This window comes from Podarcis muralis, chromosome 15, assembly GCF_964188315.1.
Source record: "Podarcis muralis chromosome 15, rPodMur119.hap1.1, whole genome shotgun sequence".
NCBI classification, from domain to species: Eukaryota; Metazoa; Chordata; class Lepidosauria; order Squamata; family Lacertidae; genus Podarcis; species Podarcis muralis.
Window position 1 is genome coordinate 45,295,815 of NC_135669.1, and position 17,418 is coordinate 45,313,232.

At 51.2% G+C, this 17,418-nt stretch overlaps 1 protein-coding gene across 1 annotated transcript; it reads right to left on the reverse strand.

The window, feature by feature from the left end:
- Positions 1-1,294: 1,294 nt before the first annotated feature.
- On the reverse strand, positions 1,295-17,097 carry ALDOC (aldolase, fructose-bisphosphate C). Its single transcript, XM_028708502.2, has 9 exons — positions 16,941-17,097; positions 10,545-10,671; positions 9,223-9,434; positions 8,882-8,936; positions 6,980-7,140; positions 6,017-6,100; positions 4,266-4,440; positions 3,753-3,952; positions 1,295-2,149 (listed from the first exon to the last, which is right to left on the reverse strand). Exons 2-9 carry the CDS (start codon positions 10,654-10,656, stop codon positions 2,054-2,056), a joined length of 1,095 nt encoding a protein of 364 aa, XP_028564335.2. The 5' UTR covers positions 10,657-10,671; positions 16,941-17,097; the 3' UTR covers positions 1,295-2,053.
- Positions 17,098-17,418: the final 321 nt, after the last annotated feature.

Sequence of the window (17,418 nt, forward strand, 5' to 3'; positions counted from 1 at the left end):
AGGTTACCCAGCAGCTGCAGGTGGAGGAGCGGAGACGTGAACCCGGTTATCCAGATTACGAGACTACCGCTCTTGACCACTACACCACACTACACCAAGACGGGATGCTGGACTCATTGGACCCCTGGCCTAATCTAGCAGGCTCTTCTCATGCTCTTATGAAGTGTGGTCAATGCCTCTTGCACGTGTGTGTGAAAACCTCTGATTTTTGTGTAGCTAGAATGAAGAAGTCCCAGTTCTTGGCCCACTCCTTTCTCCCTCTGGCCACACCCACTTTTGACTGGCTCCTCCCACCATTGTCATGTGGCCCCCAGGTGGTCGTCCCACAATGTGATGTGGCCCTTGAGCGGCCTCCAGCCATAAGGATTTGAGTCTCCAACTCAATCTCTTGCAGCTTAAAGCACATCCTTTCCCTCAAATAATTCTGGGTAATGTAGTTTGTAAAGGACAGGCATCCCCAAACTCAGCCCTCCAGCTGTTTTCTTACTACAATTCCCATCACCCCTGACCACTGGTCCTGTTAGCTATGGATCATGGGAGTTGTAGTCCCAAAACAACTGGAGGACCAAGTTTGGGGATGCCTGGTAAAGGGCTTGCTTGGTAACTCTGTGAGAGGGAGTTAAACTACAACACCCAGAATCCTTTGAGGGAAAGCACGAGTTTTGAATGTGCTTTCAAGGCATAGGGGTATGAACAGGCCAAATAGCAGTTACCAATAATTTCATTCCTTTTACAAACTGCTTGGCGAGTTTATTTTACAATCAAGCGGTGTATAGATTTAAGGAAACAAACAAATTCATTAACAGTCCAGAAAGTTGGTTGCTTCAGATAGCAACAAGCCTACGCAGATGTTTAGAAAGTTAATGTGAGTTTTAATCTGTTTGTGGTTTATGGTTGATTTAACTTTTCAAAAGAGTTAAATTATCAGTTATTGTTGCTAATTCTACATAGGAAGCTGCAGAGTCAGATCACAGGGTTCATCTAGCCCAGTACGGTCTGCACTGACTGGCAGCAGCTCTCCAGGGTTTTTTTGGGGGGGGGACAGGTCCTCCTCTGTTAGGGAAATACTGCCAAGTGGGGATTGAAATAGGTGCCCTCTGCATGCAAAACAAATTGTTGTTGTTGTTGTTGTTGTTTGCAGACTAGCAGTGTATAAATCTTGCAAAATAACTAACCAAATTTTTAGTAAGAGCGGAGCACAAATTCTTTTCTTCTTCTTAGACGGCATCGCAAGCGACGAAGGTGTTTCAGAAGCAAACAAAACGAAACCCGGACAGCTTCACTCCTCTATCGGTTTATTATTATTATTATTATTATTATTATTATTATTAGTCATAAGGTCTATTTGGTACACTTAAGGTGCAAAGAGTGCACACTCAACACACAAGCACGCACACGCAGAGGGCGGTAACTGCCTCCCCCTCCCCATGGCGACTCGGGGGGAGCCCCCCCATGCTGACATCGCCTGGCGGTGGGAGTACTTAGGGGGCGCAGCTCTGCAAAAGCAATGACCAACATCAAAGTGCAGAGCCATATGGGCAGGGGGGGGTAGGGAAAAGGGGTTCCCCAAATACACAAGCAGGGAGGGGCAGCCCCCAAAACGTCTTCTCCAGGGAATCCCCCCGCAACCTGTCGCCCCGTGCAATGGGCTCGCCCCACACCCCACACTCGCTTCCTCCTCCGGGATGGGAACATCCCCTTTGGGGGTCTTCCTATCGCTTCTTCCGGATGTGCTTCGGGATCCTCAGAACGACCCTGCAAGGTAGGACGGCGCTGCTAGGTTTTACACCACCCCTTCCGCCTCCCAGCTGCACAAAACCCGGCTCCTTTTTCGGCTGCTCCTCCTGGCGCGTCGCCCCTGGCACCGGACACCCTCTGCGGCTACTTCGCTCCTCTGGCGGCTACGGTAGAGACAAAGCTGGGTGTGGCTGTCGTGGCTGGTATGCAAGGTAGCAGAGTGGGAGGTTTTCCGTCAGTGGGGGTGGGGGTGGGGAGCGGCTACTAGCCTGGCCCCACCTGGGGGTGGGGGGGCTGCTCCCAGCCCAGAGGGGCCTCAGTAGGCGTGGTTGGCGACGTAGAGAGACAGGCCCGCCGCGCCAGAACCGTCGCTGGACCCTTCGTACTTGCCAAGGGCCGCCAAGCCGTTGACCTGGAAAGCAGAAGAAGAGTTTGGAAAGACAACTCCCATGAGGCTCCGCTGGCCTGGACAGATTTTAAACTACAACTCCCATCAGGCTCCTCGGACAGATTTTAAACTACAACTCCCATCAGGCTCTGCTGGCCTGGACAGATTTGAAACTACAACTCCCATCAGGCTCCGCTGGCCTGGACAGATTTTAAACTACAATTCCCATCAGGCTCCTCGGACAGATTTTAAACTACAACTCCCATCAGGCTCCTCGGACAGATTTTAAACTACAACTCCCATCAGGCTTCGCTGGCCTGGACAGATTTTAAACTACAACTCCCATCAGGCTCCTCAGACAGATTTTAAACTACAACTCCCATCAGGCTCCACTGGCCTGGACAGATTTTAAACTACAACTCCCATCAGGCTCCTCGGACAGATTTTAAACTACAACTCCCATCAGGCTCCGCTGGCCTGGACAGATTTTAAACTACAACTCCCATCAGGCTCAGCTGACTCAGATTTTAAACTACAACTCCCATCAGGCTCCGCTGGCCTGGACAGATTTTAAACTGCAACTCCCATCAGGCTCCTCGGACAGATTTTAAACTACAACTCCCATCAGGCTCCGCTGGCCTGGACAGATTTGAAACTACAACTCCCATCAGGCTCCGCTGACCTGGACAGATTGTAAACTACAACTCCCATCGGGCTCAGCCGTCACAAATACATTTTAAACTACAACTCCCATCAGTCCAAGCCAGCACAGCTGCTCAGTGTGTGCACAGCTCTGAGCTAGATGGAGCCATTAATGGTCTCACTCTGCATAAGGGAGCTTCCTATTTAAACAATCCTTTTATTTAGCATAAAAGGGACTAGAATCCTGCCCCCTTTTTTGTTTGATGTACTACAGTATTTTAATATTTTTTTTGGAAGCCGCCCAGAGTGGCTGGGGAAGCCCAGCCAGATGGGCGGGGTATAAATAATAAATTATTATTATTATTATTATTATTATTATTATTATTATTATTATTATTATTATTATTACTACTACTACTACTACTACTGCAGTGGTACCTCAGGATGCAAACAGGATCCGTTCTGGAGCCCTGTTCGCATCCCGAATGGAACGCAAGACGTGATGGCGCGTCTGCGCGTGCCACGTTTCACCGCTTCCGCGCATGCATGTGACATCATTTTGAGCATCTGCGCATGCGCGAGCGGCGAAACCCGGCAGTAATGCGCTCTGTTACTTCCGGGTTGCCACAGAGCGCAACTCGAATGTGCTCAACCTGAAGCACGTTCAGCCCGAGGTATGACTGTATTATAGATGGACCAATGGCCTGATCCAGCAACCAGGCACTTCTGATGCTCTTGTGGAACCTCCAGCCCCAGAGGCAGTCTATCTCAACTCCTCGGTGCTTCTGGGTCTTTGGCCACTGTGAGAAGAGGGTGCTGAACTGGGTGGGTCACTGGCCTGTTTGCCTAACCTGGGGCACCCGCATTCTCTCGCTCCCTGCGCTGAAAGAAGGAGCCTTTCGCTGGGTGTCCTGGGACCCTCTGCCCCACAGGAGGAGAAAGAGAAACACCCCCCCACACACACTGCCACCGCCCTGCCCTTTACCTCGGCGCGTTTGACAAACTCCTCCGTGGCCGAGTCCTCATTCTCCCGCTGACCGCGCCAGGCGTTGAGGGCCGAGGCCTGCAGCGCCCGGCCGTAGGAGAAGGTCAGCGCCCACGGACGGGGCAGGGGGCAGTTGTTGATGGCGTTGAGGTTGATGGACGCCTCCTCCTCGCTCTGCCCGCCGGACAGGAAGGTGACCCCTGAAGGAGCGCGTGGGGAAGGAGGAGACGGCTGAGCAATCGGGGATTTCACCCTCACGACACCCCTGCGAGGGAGGCCGAGGAACAGGGGAAGGGGTGGCCCAAGGCCACCCGCCGAAAATCTGGCGCCTTTGGGAAGCCCGAGGAGCAGGACATGGGTGCAACGGCGCCCCCTGCCCACTTGGACTGGCATTCAAAGGTAGACTGTGCTAGAAGCTGGAGGCAGCACCAATTGGTATCGAAGACAAACTTGTGTGGCTTCCCAAGGGGAGCTGTGGGGCAGGCAGGCTGGAGGGAGGGAGCGCTGGCCTACCTGGGACGGCAGGCGGCACCGTGCGGCGCAGGGCGGTCACCGTCGCCATGGCGATCTCTTCCGGGCTGTACTTGGTCGGGCAGGCGTGCCCCGGGGTCACCATGTTGGGCTTGAGCAAGGTCCCTTCCAGGTAGACGTGGTGGTCGCTCAGCGCCTTGTAGACGGCGGCCAGGACCTGGAAATCCAACAGGTGCAGCTGCAATGAGACTCCCCAACGCTCTTGCCATGTGCCCCATTTAGCGCCAAGTGGACCCAGCTCTAAAGGAACCCCATGGAGACTCAACTGCTCCTCCCCAGGGGGCTAGAAAAGAGGACTGGGCCAATTCACATGTGGTGGACCTGCCCCAAGGTGAAAGACTTCTGGGAGAAGCTTTATAATGAATTGAAAAAAATGTTGAAATATACATTTATTAAGAAACCAGAGGCCTTTCTTCTTGGAATAACAGGTTTGGAATTGCTCGAGAAAGATGTTAAATTGTTTTTGTATGCCACAACTGCAGCAAGAATCTTGTTAGCGAAGAATTGGAAAACACAAGAAGTACCAACAGTGGAAGATTGGCAGATGAAGGTGATGGATTTTTCGGAGCTGGCCGACCTGACCGGAAGAGTCTGCAACCAGAAGGAGGAGGAGTACCAGGAAAAATGGGTGAAATTTAAAGACTATTTAGTTAAATATGTTAAGATAACTTGATGGGAAAAGCTTGCAAATATTAGATAGGCTTAGGATTTAAATATGTACAGATAGAATTTAAGATGTTTAAGCTAATTTAGAAAGAATGAAAGTGATCAAGTTAATTTTTTCAGAAAATTGATTTTGGAAAACTGTTAAAATGATATATAATGAAATTCAACCAAGGGGATTTGAGGAAGTCACTTAATAATGTTACAAAGATTGGTTTAATTATAAATAGGATGCATGTTTGTTTGTTTGTTTGTTTGTTTGTTTGTTTTAAATTTTTGGAAAATTAATTTTAAAAATGGGGGGGGGGGGGAGGATTGGGCCAATTCAAGGAGGAAAGGGCTACTGATGGCTCCTGGCCACAACAGCTATCTCTTCCTCCACGGTCAGAGGCCGCGATGCAACTTTCCGGAAGCCGCTGAATGTCGGAAGATCAATGGCAAAGCTCTCCTTAGGCTCTTTCGAGGCTTCTTTAAAAAGTTGCAGGTCCCATTGTATTTATTTACGACGTATCCAATGCAAAGGATCACAGAAACAAAACGTTACCAAAACTATTTTGCTTCCTGCCAGCCCTGCTAATACTGAAAAAATGACAGCGGGGTTCAGCCTTGCTGGCATTCTGCCAAACACTTTGGAGGAGTCTGTAAACTTTAAGAAGAAAAAGCATAAAAACCCAAAGATAGCCTTTCACCATGTGGATTAAGCCAGCCCTGTTTTCCAGCCCAAAATCTTACACTTGGTACCCCTCATTCTGGAATAGAGCTATAATGGAGAAAATTAAGGCTTCCAGGTGCCGTTTATGTGATTTGGTGTTCTTTTTGTGACATATGCAAGGGAAGCATTGTTTAAACCATGCTTGATAATCTGATAACGTTGAGAATCTACACTTGCACTTTGCCATTTTAACCCATGTGCAGCTGTGTTCCATGTACCCATTTCACAGTTTTGTTTTTTTCGTCTGTTATAATTGTTCTGTATTATGTACATTATAAAATGAAATTTTGAAAGGGGTGGGGGCAGCCATGCCTGTTTTCTAAACTTAGACACACACACATGCAGAGAGAAGCCTCACCTTCTCAGTCACATACTGGCACCTCTTCAAATCGTGTTCCCCGTCGGGCAAGATCTCCGGTTCCACAATGGGCACGATGCCGTTCTAGAGCAGAAAGGCCAACACAAGCACTTAAGACGCGAGAGGCTTCTTTGCCCCGGAAGACGGCTGGATTTCCCAGTTTGACAGTGTGGCGGCCGCATAATTTTATTTCATTTTTATTTATTTATTCCATTATTTAGCCCACCTTTATTCCCAAGGAACTCAGCTTGGTTCTCCTCCTCCCCATTCACCCCCACAACAACCTTGCGAAGTAGCTTGGGCGGAGAGAGGCAGCGTGACTGGCCTATGAGTGGGGGATCTCTCCTGGGTCCTGGTCAGACGCTCTCACCACTAGGCCACACTGCCATCTTCCCCATTGCCACTCTGGGCATGTTGCAAGGCATGAGGCTAGCACAGGGCCAGAGCCCAGGGGTATGGTGAACCTGCTTGGCTTGCAGAAGGCCCCAGCTTCAAACCCCAACGGCATCTAGGCTGGAAATGACACCTCCCAGCTCAAACCCTGGAGAACTGCTGCCAGTCAGTGCGTACGCAGTCCCGATGGACTGTAGTCTGACTCTGCACCAGGCAGCTTCCTGTTTGCCCCTTTATTTAGAACCATAAGGACTATAGCCTTGCGGGGTTTTTTAAAGGAAAGGGCTCTAGCTGCCAGTCAGTGTTGAAAATATCAAATACCAGACCCTACATAAAGCAGCTTCCCATGTTCCTATTTCAGGCGAAGCTTTATTTAAACACATGAGGACTAGAAACTTTGTAGGGGAAGGGCCATGGCCTGCTTTGCATGCAGCAGGTCCTGGGTCCAGTCCTCAGTGACATTTCCAAGCAGAGCTGTGAGAGACCCGGAGAGCTGCTGCCAGCCAGTGCAGACAATACCAAGCTAGATAGTCATTGCAAGGAGATTTCCCGGCAGCCGGGTGCCCTCACCTGCTGGCAGATACTGGCATAGCGCGCCAAGACATTGGCGTTCTCCAGGATGGCCAGGGCGGAGGGGGTGTTATCGCTGATCTTCAACACGCAGCGCCACTTGGCGAAATCCGCCCCGTCTTTCTTGTACTGAGCGCAGCGCTCAGAGAGCCCGTCCAGGCCTGGCAGGAGGAAGGAAGGGAAGAATTGGGGGGGGGGGGAATAATATATTTGTATTTTAAAAATCAAAAGCCTGACCTGTTAACTGGCACCTTCCTAAGGGATGGGCTGGAGATATTTAAAATAATTAGCCGGTGGTACCAGGGTTTAGGGCCGCAGAGTTTAATTACTCCAATTAAACAGTTATGGGGGTGAACCACCTTCTGTGCAATTAAGAGGTGCCTTTGAGAGAGGACTCTGCATTTTCCTTTTTCTTTCTCTGCGTTTTTATTTAGATTAGTTTCTTTTATCTCATTGTATTGTGAAAAAGCTTTAATAAAATCTTTCTCTTTTTTAAAAAAGAGCTTTCAGTTGCCCGATGGAGGCAGTTAATCATTCACAAGCCCTGAGTTATTTATCAAGGTATTTCTGCACCGTTAAATCACAGAACATATCAAGGTGTGTTACAATATGAAAAAGAAGAGAACCACATAAAAAGATGAAAACTATTTTGAAGCAAAAGAGACTATTTTAAAACAAGCATCAACAAACCGTTGACATGTCTTTAATGCCTACACAGGTCTGATGAAATAGGAGGTTTCCGCAGATGTTATCATTATTAGTGAGAAAGGACAGCGCAGACTTATACTATGGAACTCTCTCCCACAGGAAACACTGATGACCCCCAAGCTAGACGGCTTTAAAAGAGGATTGGACTGATTGATGGAGGAGGAGAGGGCTATCGATGGCTGCCAGCCAGGCTGGAGCCAGTAAATGCTTCTGACTACCAGTTGATGAAAAGGAAAGGAAAGGGCTCAGGCTTGGATCTGATTGCAAGCTTCCCAGAAGAGGCACCAGGTTGGCCACTGTGAGAACAGGAGGCTGTACTAGATGGCCCCCCTTTGGCCTGATCCAGCATCCGTGCTCTCCTGATGTTCCTATGGAACCTCCAGGTCCAGAGGCAGTCTATCTCGATTCCCAGGTTCTTTGGGGCATTTGGCACATGCAAGAAGAGGATACAGGATTAGATGAGCCACTGCTCTGATCCGGCAGGCTATTCTCATCTTCTTAGCACTCTTGGTTATTTATTTATTTAAGAGAGCCTATCCTCAGCCCTGGGACGCAGGTGGCGCTGTGGGTTAAACCACAGAGCCTAGGGCTTGCCGATCAGAAGGTCGGTGGTTCGAATCCCCGTGACGGGGTGAGCTCCCGTTGCTCAGTCCCTGCTCCTGCCAACCTAGCAGTTCAAAAGCACGAAGTGCAAGTAGATAAATAGGTACCGTTCCAGCGGGAAGGTAAATGGTGTTTCTGTGCGCTGCTCTGGTTCGCCAGAAGCGGCTTAGTCCTGCTGGCCACATGACCCGGAAGCTGTATGCTGGCTCCCTCGGCTAATAAAGCGAAATGAACGCTGCAACCCCAGAGTCGGCCACGACTGGACCTAATGGTCAGGGGTCCCTTTACCTTTACCTTACCCTTGGCCCTCAAATTTCATGGCATGAAGCATCTAAGACCTAATCCACTTACAGAAAAAGCAGATCAAATTAATCCCAACCCGACCTTTGGAACAATGGGCAAGGGCAGCAAATGTGCTTTGTACTGGATCAGAGCATTGATCCATCCAGCTCAACATCGTCTCTAGGGTGGCTAAGGAAACAGCTATTCCGAAACATTGCTTTGCCTGCATGCACGTTTGAAGACCAGCCATCTAGCAGATGAAAATCCAACTCATCTGATGGGTTTGGCTGGGCTTTCAAAGGCTCCTACCTTGAGTGGTGGTCTCTCCATCGGTCCCAGCAAGGGGCACAACGCCCTTGTCCACCTGTGAAAGACACAAGACACCCAAGGGTGACCGACGCCTCTGGGACAGACCCTCTAGGGACCCAGAACAAGCCAGGAACCTGCTGCCCTCCAGATCTTGCCGCACTACAATTCCCATCAGCCCCGGGATTATACACCCATGGGAGTTGTAGTCCAAGAGGTGGGGAGGGCACGGGGTTGCCAGGGTCTGGCCTTGAGACACCCTGCAAACGAGAGCCGGCGGTCGTTTCCTTTGCCTCGAAGGGGGAGAAACCTTGCGACCCACAGCCCTGATTCGCCTCGCGCACCTTGATGCCCACGACGATGCCCTTGTCCTTGACCATCTCGACGAAGGGCGTGCCGTCGTCCGCCTTCTGGTACATGGTCTCGTGGAAGAAGATGACCCCTCCGATACACTTCTCCACCCGGCTGTCGGCGCTGAAGAGGATCTGGCGGTAGAGACGTCGGTTCTCCTCCGTGTTCTCCACCCCGATCTGGTTCAGCCGCTTGGCCATGCTCCCTGTTGGAGGAGGAGGAAGGCAGAGGGGGGCTTAGCAAACCAAAAACCCACGCAAATGTTCAGAAGTGCAATGGTGGGAGGGTCAGGGGTATGTGAGTCTGCGGCGCCCCTAGTTCGAGGGACCTTGACTCCCAGCCTCAGTTGCCATCTGTAAAATAGGAATCAAAAGCCAAAGCCAGCAGGTAACGCCAGCAGAGAATTGGTATCAGATAATCCTAGGATGGGGAGGGATCCCTAAGGGTCATCTAGTCCAACCCCCTGCAATGCAGGAATCTCAACTAAAGAATCCCTGACAGGATTGTTTCGGGTCCTTCCTTCCAGAGCAGGAGAAACCAAGCTTGCTCCATCTTCCATGTCACAGCCCTTGAGATATTTGAAGATAGCTCTCCTATCTCCTCTCAGACTCCTCTTTTCCAGACTCAACATATCTGGCTCCTTCAACCATTCCTCATCAGGCTTGGCTTCCAGGCCCTTGATCATCCTGGTCGCCCTCCTCTGCCCACCTTCCAGCTTGTCAACGTACTTCTTAAATTGTTGCACCCAGAACTGGACACAGGACTCCAGGTGTGATATGACCAAGGCAAAATAGAATAGGACCCTTGATCTGGACCATGGGTGGGCAAACTAAGGCCCGGGGGCCGGATCTGGCCCTATCGCCTTCTAAATCCGGCCTGTGGACAGTCCAGGAATCAGTGTGTTTTTACATGAGTAGAATCTGTGCTTTTATTTAAAATGCATCTCTGGGTTATTTATGGGGCATAGGAATTCGTTCTCCCCCCCCCTCCAAAATATATTCCGGCCCCCCACAAGGTTTGAGGGACAGTGGACCGGCCCCCTGCTGAAAAAGTTTGCTGACCCCTGAGATTCTGGACACTAGACTTCTCTTAATGCAGCCTAGAGAAGCCTTCGCTTTTTTGCTGCTGCAACACACTGTGGGCTCCTGTTCAGCTTGTGGTTTCCTAAGACCCCCCCCCCCAATCCTTCTCACATGCTCTGTTGTCAAGCCATGTGCCCCCCATCCTATAGTTGTGCATCTGGGACTTCCTGCCTAAGTGGAGAACCAGTGCAGGAAATTTCCAGGGGTGCTTTGTAAAAGAAAAAGAGGCCTACCCACGGATTCATCGGCTGCCAGGATGCCCTTGCCCGGGGCCACGATCCGCTGGGCGATGTCCGAGAGCTCCATCTTCTGCTCCGTGGTGAGGGCGGGGTACTGGTGCGTCATCTTGGCTGGTTTTTCCTGCGCCAAAGGAAGGCACAAGAAGCAAGTTAGCAGAGACCCCCTACCTTTCCTGACATGGTGCCCATGGGGGCAGCTCTTTCTAGGGCTCCCCCACCCTGCAAATGGGGGTCACCAACTCCCGCCAACTTTGCCAAGGCCTCCGTCCACTCGCTGCTTTTATGCAGGCCTTGTTCACTTGTCTTTAAACGATGACCAAAAGCTTCCAGAATAAACAGAAAGTCAACCCATATTCATAGTAAGTCTGTACCGGAACCTTGTACATTTTCGTTATCCCCATTCCAAAACCAACCTAGGGCTTTCTAATTTACTCAATCAATATCTGCTACAGAGCTCATGGAAACTTTATGTGCAAATATCGATCGAGTCGACATCTGTGCATCAAAAGCACAATCAGTTTGATTCCAATTTTCAACCCCTAAACGCTTATCGCATTTATAAATTTTAAATTTATTGTTGTACAATGTTTTAATTGTTTGCTTTCCTTCTGGGACTGTACCCCCAAGTGTGCTTTATAGACTGGTCTCCGACCGTAATAAATTATCTATCTATCTAACCCCTTAAACCAGTTCCCAGCTGGGGGATGGAACTAGATAGAGAGTTTAAAACAGAAGCTCTGCTGAGTGTGACGAGCTGATCAGGCCTGGGAAACACAATTTGGGGATCTGGTTTTGCAAAAGGAATGGCAACGATTCCAGGATCACAACATAAGGAGAGCCTGCTGGATCAGGCCAATGGCCCACCTAGTCCAACATCCACTGTCTCCTGCAGCAGGGAGTTCCACAGTTCAATGCCTTTGGCTGCTTAGTATTCTACAGCCTTTTAAAGGTATCATTGGGAAGGGGGAGTTATTCTTTTGTTGTTTTGGTTTAATTATTTACAGTGGTACCTCAGATTACATACACTTCAGGTTACATACGCTTCAGGTTACAGACTCCGCTAACCCAGAAATAGTGCTTCAGGTTAGGAACTTTGCTTCAGGATAAGAACAGAAATCGTGCTCTGGTGGTGTGGCAGCAGCAGGAGGCCCCATTAGCTAAAGTGGTGCTTCAGGTTGAGAACAGTTTCAGGTTAACTATGGACCTCCGGAACGAATTACGGTAAGTACTTAACCTGAAGTACCACTGTACTGTGTTTTATCTTGTATTTTATTCTGTCAACGCCCCGCCCCCCAAATCTTTGGATGAAGGGCAGTATATAAATTTAAAATGAAAAATGAACTATGCACTGTGTGAAGAACGACTTTCCCAGCTATTCAAAAATGCGAGCTTGTACGCTCTGAAGAGGTTCCCTTGGCGCTGCCCAGCGAGTTAGTGTGCCAGGTGAGACAGAAATGGGAGCTGGGCCAGCCCCCTCTCTGCCAGGCCTCATCTGCTCAGGCAGTTGCAGGGGGAACTTCCAAGCCCCCCACCCAGCTGCTGCACCACCCACCCAGACAGACAGACAGAGACGCCACCACGCTGCCCGCCTGCCCATCCAGGGAGCACGTAGCAGAGGACAAGTTACGTAACGGAGAGCGGGGCGATCACAGCCACCGGCCCAGACACGTGCCCAGTCTCGTGGCAGCCCAGCCAGATGGCAGCACACGGCCAGGCACTCCCCCCCCCCCCAACCACAGGCAGCCGAGGGCTTTGCTGTTAGTGACCCCTGAGGATTAAGCACCCTTCCCCTCTCAAGCACAGCCTGCAAAACAAACATTCCCGGCAAGGGCTTTTCTTTTCTGCGGCCACCAAATGGGGACCCATTATTCATTATTGCTATATTTTTATTATTATTATTATTATTATTATTATTATTATTATTATTATTATTAATACCTCGCCCATCTGGCTGGGCTTCCCCAGCCACTCCGGGTGGCTCCCAACTGAATATTAAAAACCCAATACAGCATTAAACATTAAAAACTTCCCTAAACAAGGATGCCTTCAGATGTCTACAGCCCATCGCACAGCATGGAGAAAGCGGAGAGGAGAACAGGATGCTGTTTTAAAAAATAAATAAATATCTTGTTGCAGTGAGTTCCATAGTTCAACTACACGCTGCCTGAAGCAGTCCTTCCTTTTGCCTGTCCTGAGCTTCATTGGATCATCGCATGATGCAGAGCCTGTGGTGGCCTAGTGGTGAGAGTGCCAGACCAGGACCTGGGAGAAACCCGGGTTCAAATCCCCCAGCTGAGCCACGAAGCTCTCCTTGCCTGAACTTGGAAGCCAGTCGCTCGGTCTCGGCAGAAGCAACCTCACAGGGTTGCTGGGAGGATGAAATGGGGAGGAAGAGAACTTTCCATGCCCTCTTCCCCCCCCCCTTTTTTATGAAGATTTCCCGCTCTGGGATCCCACAGCTAATTCTCCCCATGCCTCCTCACTGGCCCAAATAGGACTAATTTAGCCAGCTAGCCCTGGTGATCATCTACGTAATATTTATTGGATGGTTTCCCCCCCCCCCCCAAATTGATTTTTGAATTCTGAATTTATTGTTATTCACATTTTATACTGTATTTTATGCTGTTTTTTGTTGCATCAATTACGTGTTTTAAATTTGTTGTTAGCTGCCCTGAGCCCGGTTTCTGAACCGGGAAGGGCGGGGTATAAATAAAATTTCATCATCATCATCTTGAGCTCCATGGGATATCAATACAATAAATAGACAATAATTAATAAATAAAAGGGGGGAAGAACCCGCTCGCCATCTCTATCACACCTCACATAAATGTTTACACCTCCACAATTAGCCTAGTTTCCTAAGCTACAAAAGGCCCAAGCCTTGCTGCCTTTTCTCACAAGGGAGAAAGGGGGTTTGCTACTTCTTGCCCCCCCACTCTCTGCAACCCGCTGCAGGGGGTGGGACTGGGTGACCCTTGGGAGGGGTGGGCCTGTCACCCCTGCAATTCTATGATGGTTATTCCATCAAAGCGACCTGTCAACATGAAGCAATCCCTGTCTCTGGGAGCTCCAGGAGAACGTGGAAACATAAAAATATAAGAACATAAGAAGCGGCTGCTGGATCAGGCCCATGGCCCATCTGGTCCAGTCTCCTGCCCTCACAGCGGCCACGCAGATGCCCCCATGGGAAACCCGTGGCAGGATTCGAACTCAAGAGCGCTCTCCCTTCCTGTGGGTTCCAGCAACTGGGATTCAGAAGTGCAGCCACAGCAGAGACCTCTCCCTCTCCAGGAATCTGCCCAATCCTCTTCTAAAGTCATCTAGTTTGGTGGCCGTTGTGGGAGGGAGTTCCACAGCTTAACCCTGCGCTGTGGGACGTCCCAAACGCTGCAAGCGCTTCTCCCAGGGGAGTCTTTCCACCCCCTGGGTCATTTGGGCTGCCCCTTCCGGAACCTTTTCCAAGACTCTGCCGTGTGTTTGCTTCCCTTTGGAGAAAGATGCGCTAGTCCTCATTGTGCAGGCAGAGACTGCTCCCCTTAAGCTCTTCTCCTAAAAGGACTGGACCCCTGTCCGTGATCCTAATCCTGCTTCCTGGGTATCTCCAGTTGGGAGGAGAAGTTCTTCCTCGGTGGGGGCCAACACCCTCCCTCTTCCCCCACCAACATGAGGGGCAAGGCGGTCCCACAACGCTGCCAGATACCCATCAGGCAGCCCTGTTCAGGGAAGTTTTTAATGTGTGACATTTTAATGTACAGTGGTACCTCGGGTTACATACGCTTCAGGTTACAGACTCCGCTAACCCAGAAATAGTACCTCGGGTTAAGAACTTTGCTTCAGAATGAGAACAGAAATTGCGCAGCAGCAGCAGCAGGAGGCCCCATTAGCTAAAGTGGTGCTTCAGGTTAAGAACAGTTTCAGGTTAAGAACGGACCTCCGGAACGAATTAAGTTCTTAACCCGAGGTACCACTGTATTTTTAATCTTTGTTGGAAGCCACCCAGAGTGGCTGGGGAAGCCCAGCCAGACGGGCGGGGTACAAATAATAAATTATTATTATTATTATTATTATTATTATTATTATTATTATTATTATTATTATTATCAGCACCAACGAGCCCAAACTGGACGCCAGAGCTGGTCAGAGACCCCCACCCCAGGCCAGGGGCCCTGTGACCTTGCTACGTCCTTGGCGGCTTCGTGGGCTGCCCCAACCCGCCAGCCGGTTCTCGCCCCATTTTTGGGGAGACGGCAACCCACCATGTGCCCCCTTCTCAGGACTGGTTGGCAAAGCCCAGGGCAACTCAGAGGAAGCTCACACACACCCCAAACACCCCCCACCTCATGTGGCACAGTGGTTGAGGGTGTCAGCCTGAGAAAGACCAGGGTTCAAATCTTCCCCCTCAGCTCAGTGGGTGACCTTGGGCCAGTCCTGCTTCTCAACCTACCTGGCAGGGTTGTTGTGAGAATGAAATAGGGGTGGACCATGGATTGATTGCCTTTGTATCTCCCCTTTTTCTCCAGGGAGCTCAAGGGATTTGAACCCTGGTCTCTCCCAGGTCCCAGGCCAACACTCTCCCCACCCTGCCATGCTGTTCATAGAAACTCTGGAAGCTGCCTTATAGTGAATTAGAGGCTTGCTCCACTTAGCTAAATAATGCCTACTCTGACTGGCAGCAATGGCTCTCCAGGATTTCAGACTCTCTCACAGCCCTACCTGGAGACACCATTGGGGACCAAGCCTGGGACCTTCTGCATGCAAAGGAGGTGCTTTGCCACTCCCTATATAGGAAGCTTCCTTGTACAGAGTCCATCCAGCCCAGTATTGCACACACTGACCGGCAGCAGTGCCTCTCCAGGGTTGCAGTCTCTCCCAGCCCTACCATTGGGGACTGAGTCTGGGACCTTCTGCATGCAAAGCAGGGGCTCTGGAGCGCTGAGCTGCGCCCCACATTCCCTGTAAATGTAACATGCACGCCAGAGAGGCAGTGTGGTATAGTGGTTAGAGACACTAGGATGCAAATCCTCCCTCTTGGCCATGGAGCTCTCTGGGTGGGGGACCTTGGGGGCCTGCCACCGCCTCTTGGGCTAGCCTGCCTCGCAGGGTTGTTGTTGGGGGGGGGACAACCCTGCAGACCACCTTGAGTTCCTTAGAGATGGAATAGGAAAGCAACCAACCGATCGATCAATATATTAAAATTCAACATCTCATCTGGTGTTTTCTGCTTTCAAGAAAGCAAGTTGAGCCACAGGCAAGAAAAGTGATGGGGGGCGGGCGGGCAGGAGAGACTTGCCTCTTAGCCATCTGTCCAGAAAGGAAGATTTAATTCAAGCCATCAATCTGCCAGGCTCACAAAAAAAGCTTTTTTTTGAGCCAGGAACAAGAGATGTTGCCATTCCGAAGCGTCCCAGGAAAGCTGTTTTCAGCTCCCCGCCGGCTTCGCCACCCCCAACCCAGCCAGCGCCAAAGGACTCCGGGCTCCCTCCCCACCCCTGGGCAACGGGTGCCAGGGAACGACTAGCAAACAGGCAGGCGAGGAGGAATCGCCATTCCAGAATTCCGGGTGCAAGAAATACCCGCACATATTTTTATACCTACCAAGTGGGGAGGCCCAGAACAGGAGCCCCAAATCCAAGTGGAGGCTGCAGGACCACCAAGACGGACCCTAACACGGCGGTCAGCAGCTGGGGGAGCCCCAGGGTGGAGGTCTGCCCCCTTGCCTCTCTGGGCCCCCTCCCCGCCATTTGGGACTTTGCTTCCTGGGTTACAGAAATGCAAACATAACAATTTGAAAGGGGTATTTTTCGCAGGAGAAAGGATGCCGGAATTAGCAAAAGATGGGAAGCGGGTGGCGTTTGGAGGGATTTGATGGGTGGGCCTCCCTCCTCAACCACGCACGCACATTAGCTGGAACCAATCCTGCCCTAACACTTGCCTGCCCGGCGGGTGCCTCTGAGCACATGCAGAGCGCATTTCGCCACCACTCCCACAGCAACCCCTAACCTCGCTAAGGGGCTCCATCTCAACCCAGGTTCCTTTCCTTCCTCCCATATGACGCCTCTTCATCACTTTGCACCTCAGCACAGAGGGGGAGGCTGGAGATTGCTCCCCCCCCCAAAAAAAAACCCCTCCAAGAAATATGTGTAGGGCGCTCCCAGAAAACCAGGCAGAGCTGAGGAATTGGGGGGCTGAAAAAAATAAACAGGGGACCCCCCACCACCAAGTGTCCTGTCCTCGGACCGTCTTTTGGTGGGGTGCCTGCCGTGCGTCCTTCCCCTCGAGCAAATGGTGGGGGTCTTGCCTTCCTATGGGGGGGGGGGGGCAGGCAACGGTGCCACGGAGGAGGAAGGTGTGTGGGGGGGTTTCTGGGACCCCCGATCCTGGCGGGCTTACCGGCCTCCCGTCGGTGCGTCCGTCTGTCGTCGAGGCTGGAGCAAGCTGCGTGTGCGGGCGGCGCGGCTCCGGCTGTAAAAGAGGCTGCGGTGCCGCAGAGCTACGTGACTCCGGCGGGGGAGGCGGGGGAGAGGGAGGGAGGAGCCACCCCCCCGCCGTCCCCTCCCCTGACCCGAGGAAGGAGGGGTGTCCCCCCCCCCCCGCTCAGCCTTGCCCGGGACGGAGACGACGCCGGTTTCGACGGAGAGGCGCACAGATGCCGCCTTGAAGGGCGCAGCGCGCCATGCGCAACGGCGACGGAAAGCCTCGCTTGTATATTTGAGCATCGTTTGTTTGTTTGTTTGTTTGTTTGTTTGTTTGTTTTTGTTTGTATCTCACCTTTCTGAGTACGTGGTTTCCCTCCTCCCCCTGTTATCCTCACAACAGCCCTGCGAGGTAGGTCAGAGGCGGAGAAAGGCAGTGACGGCCCTTTCTGGAC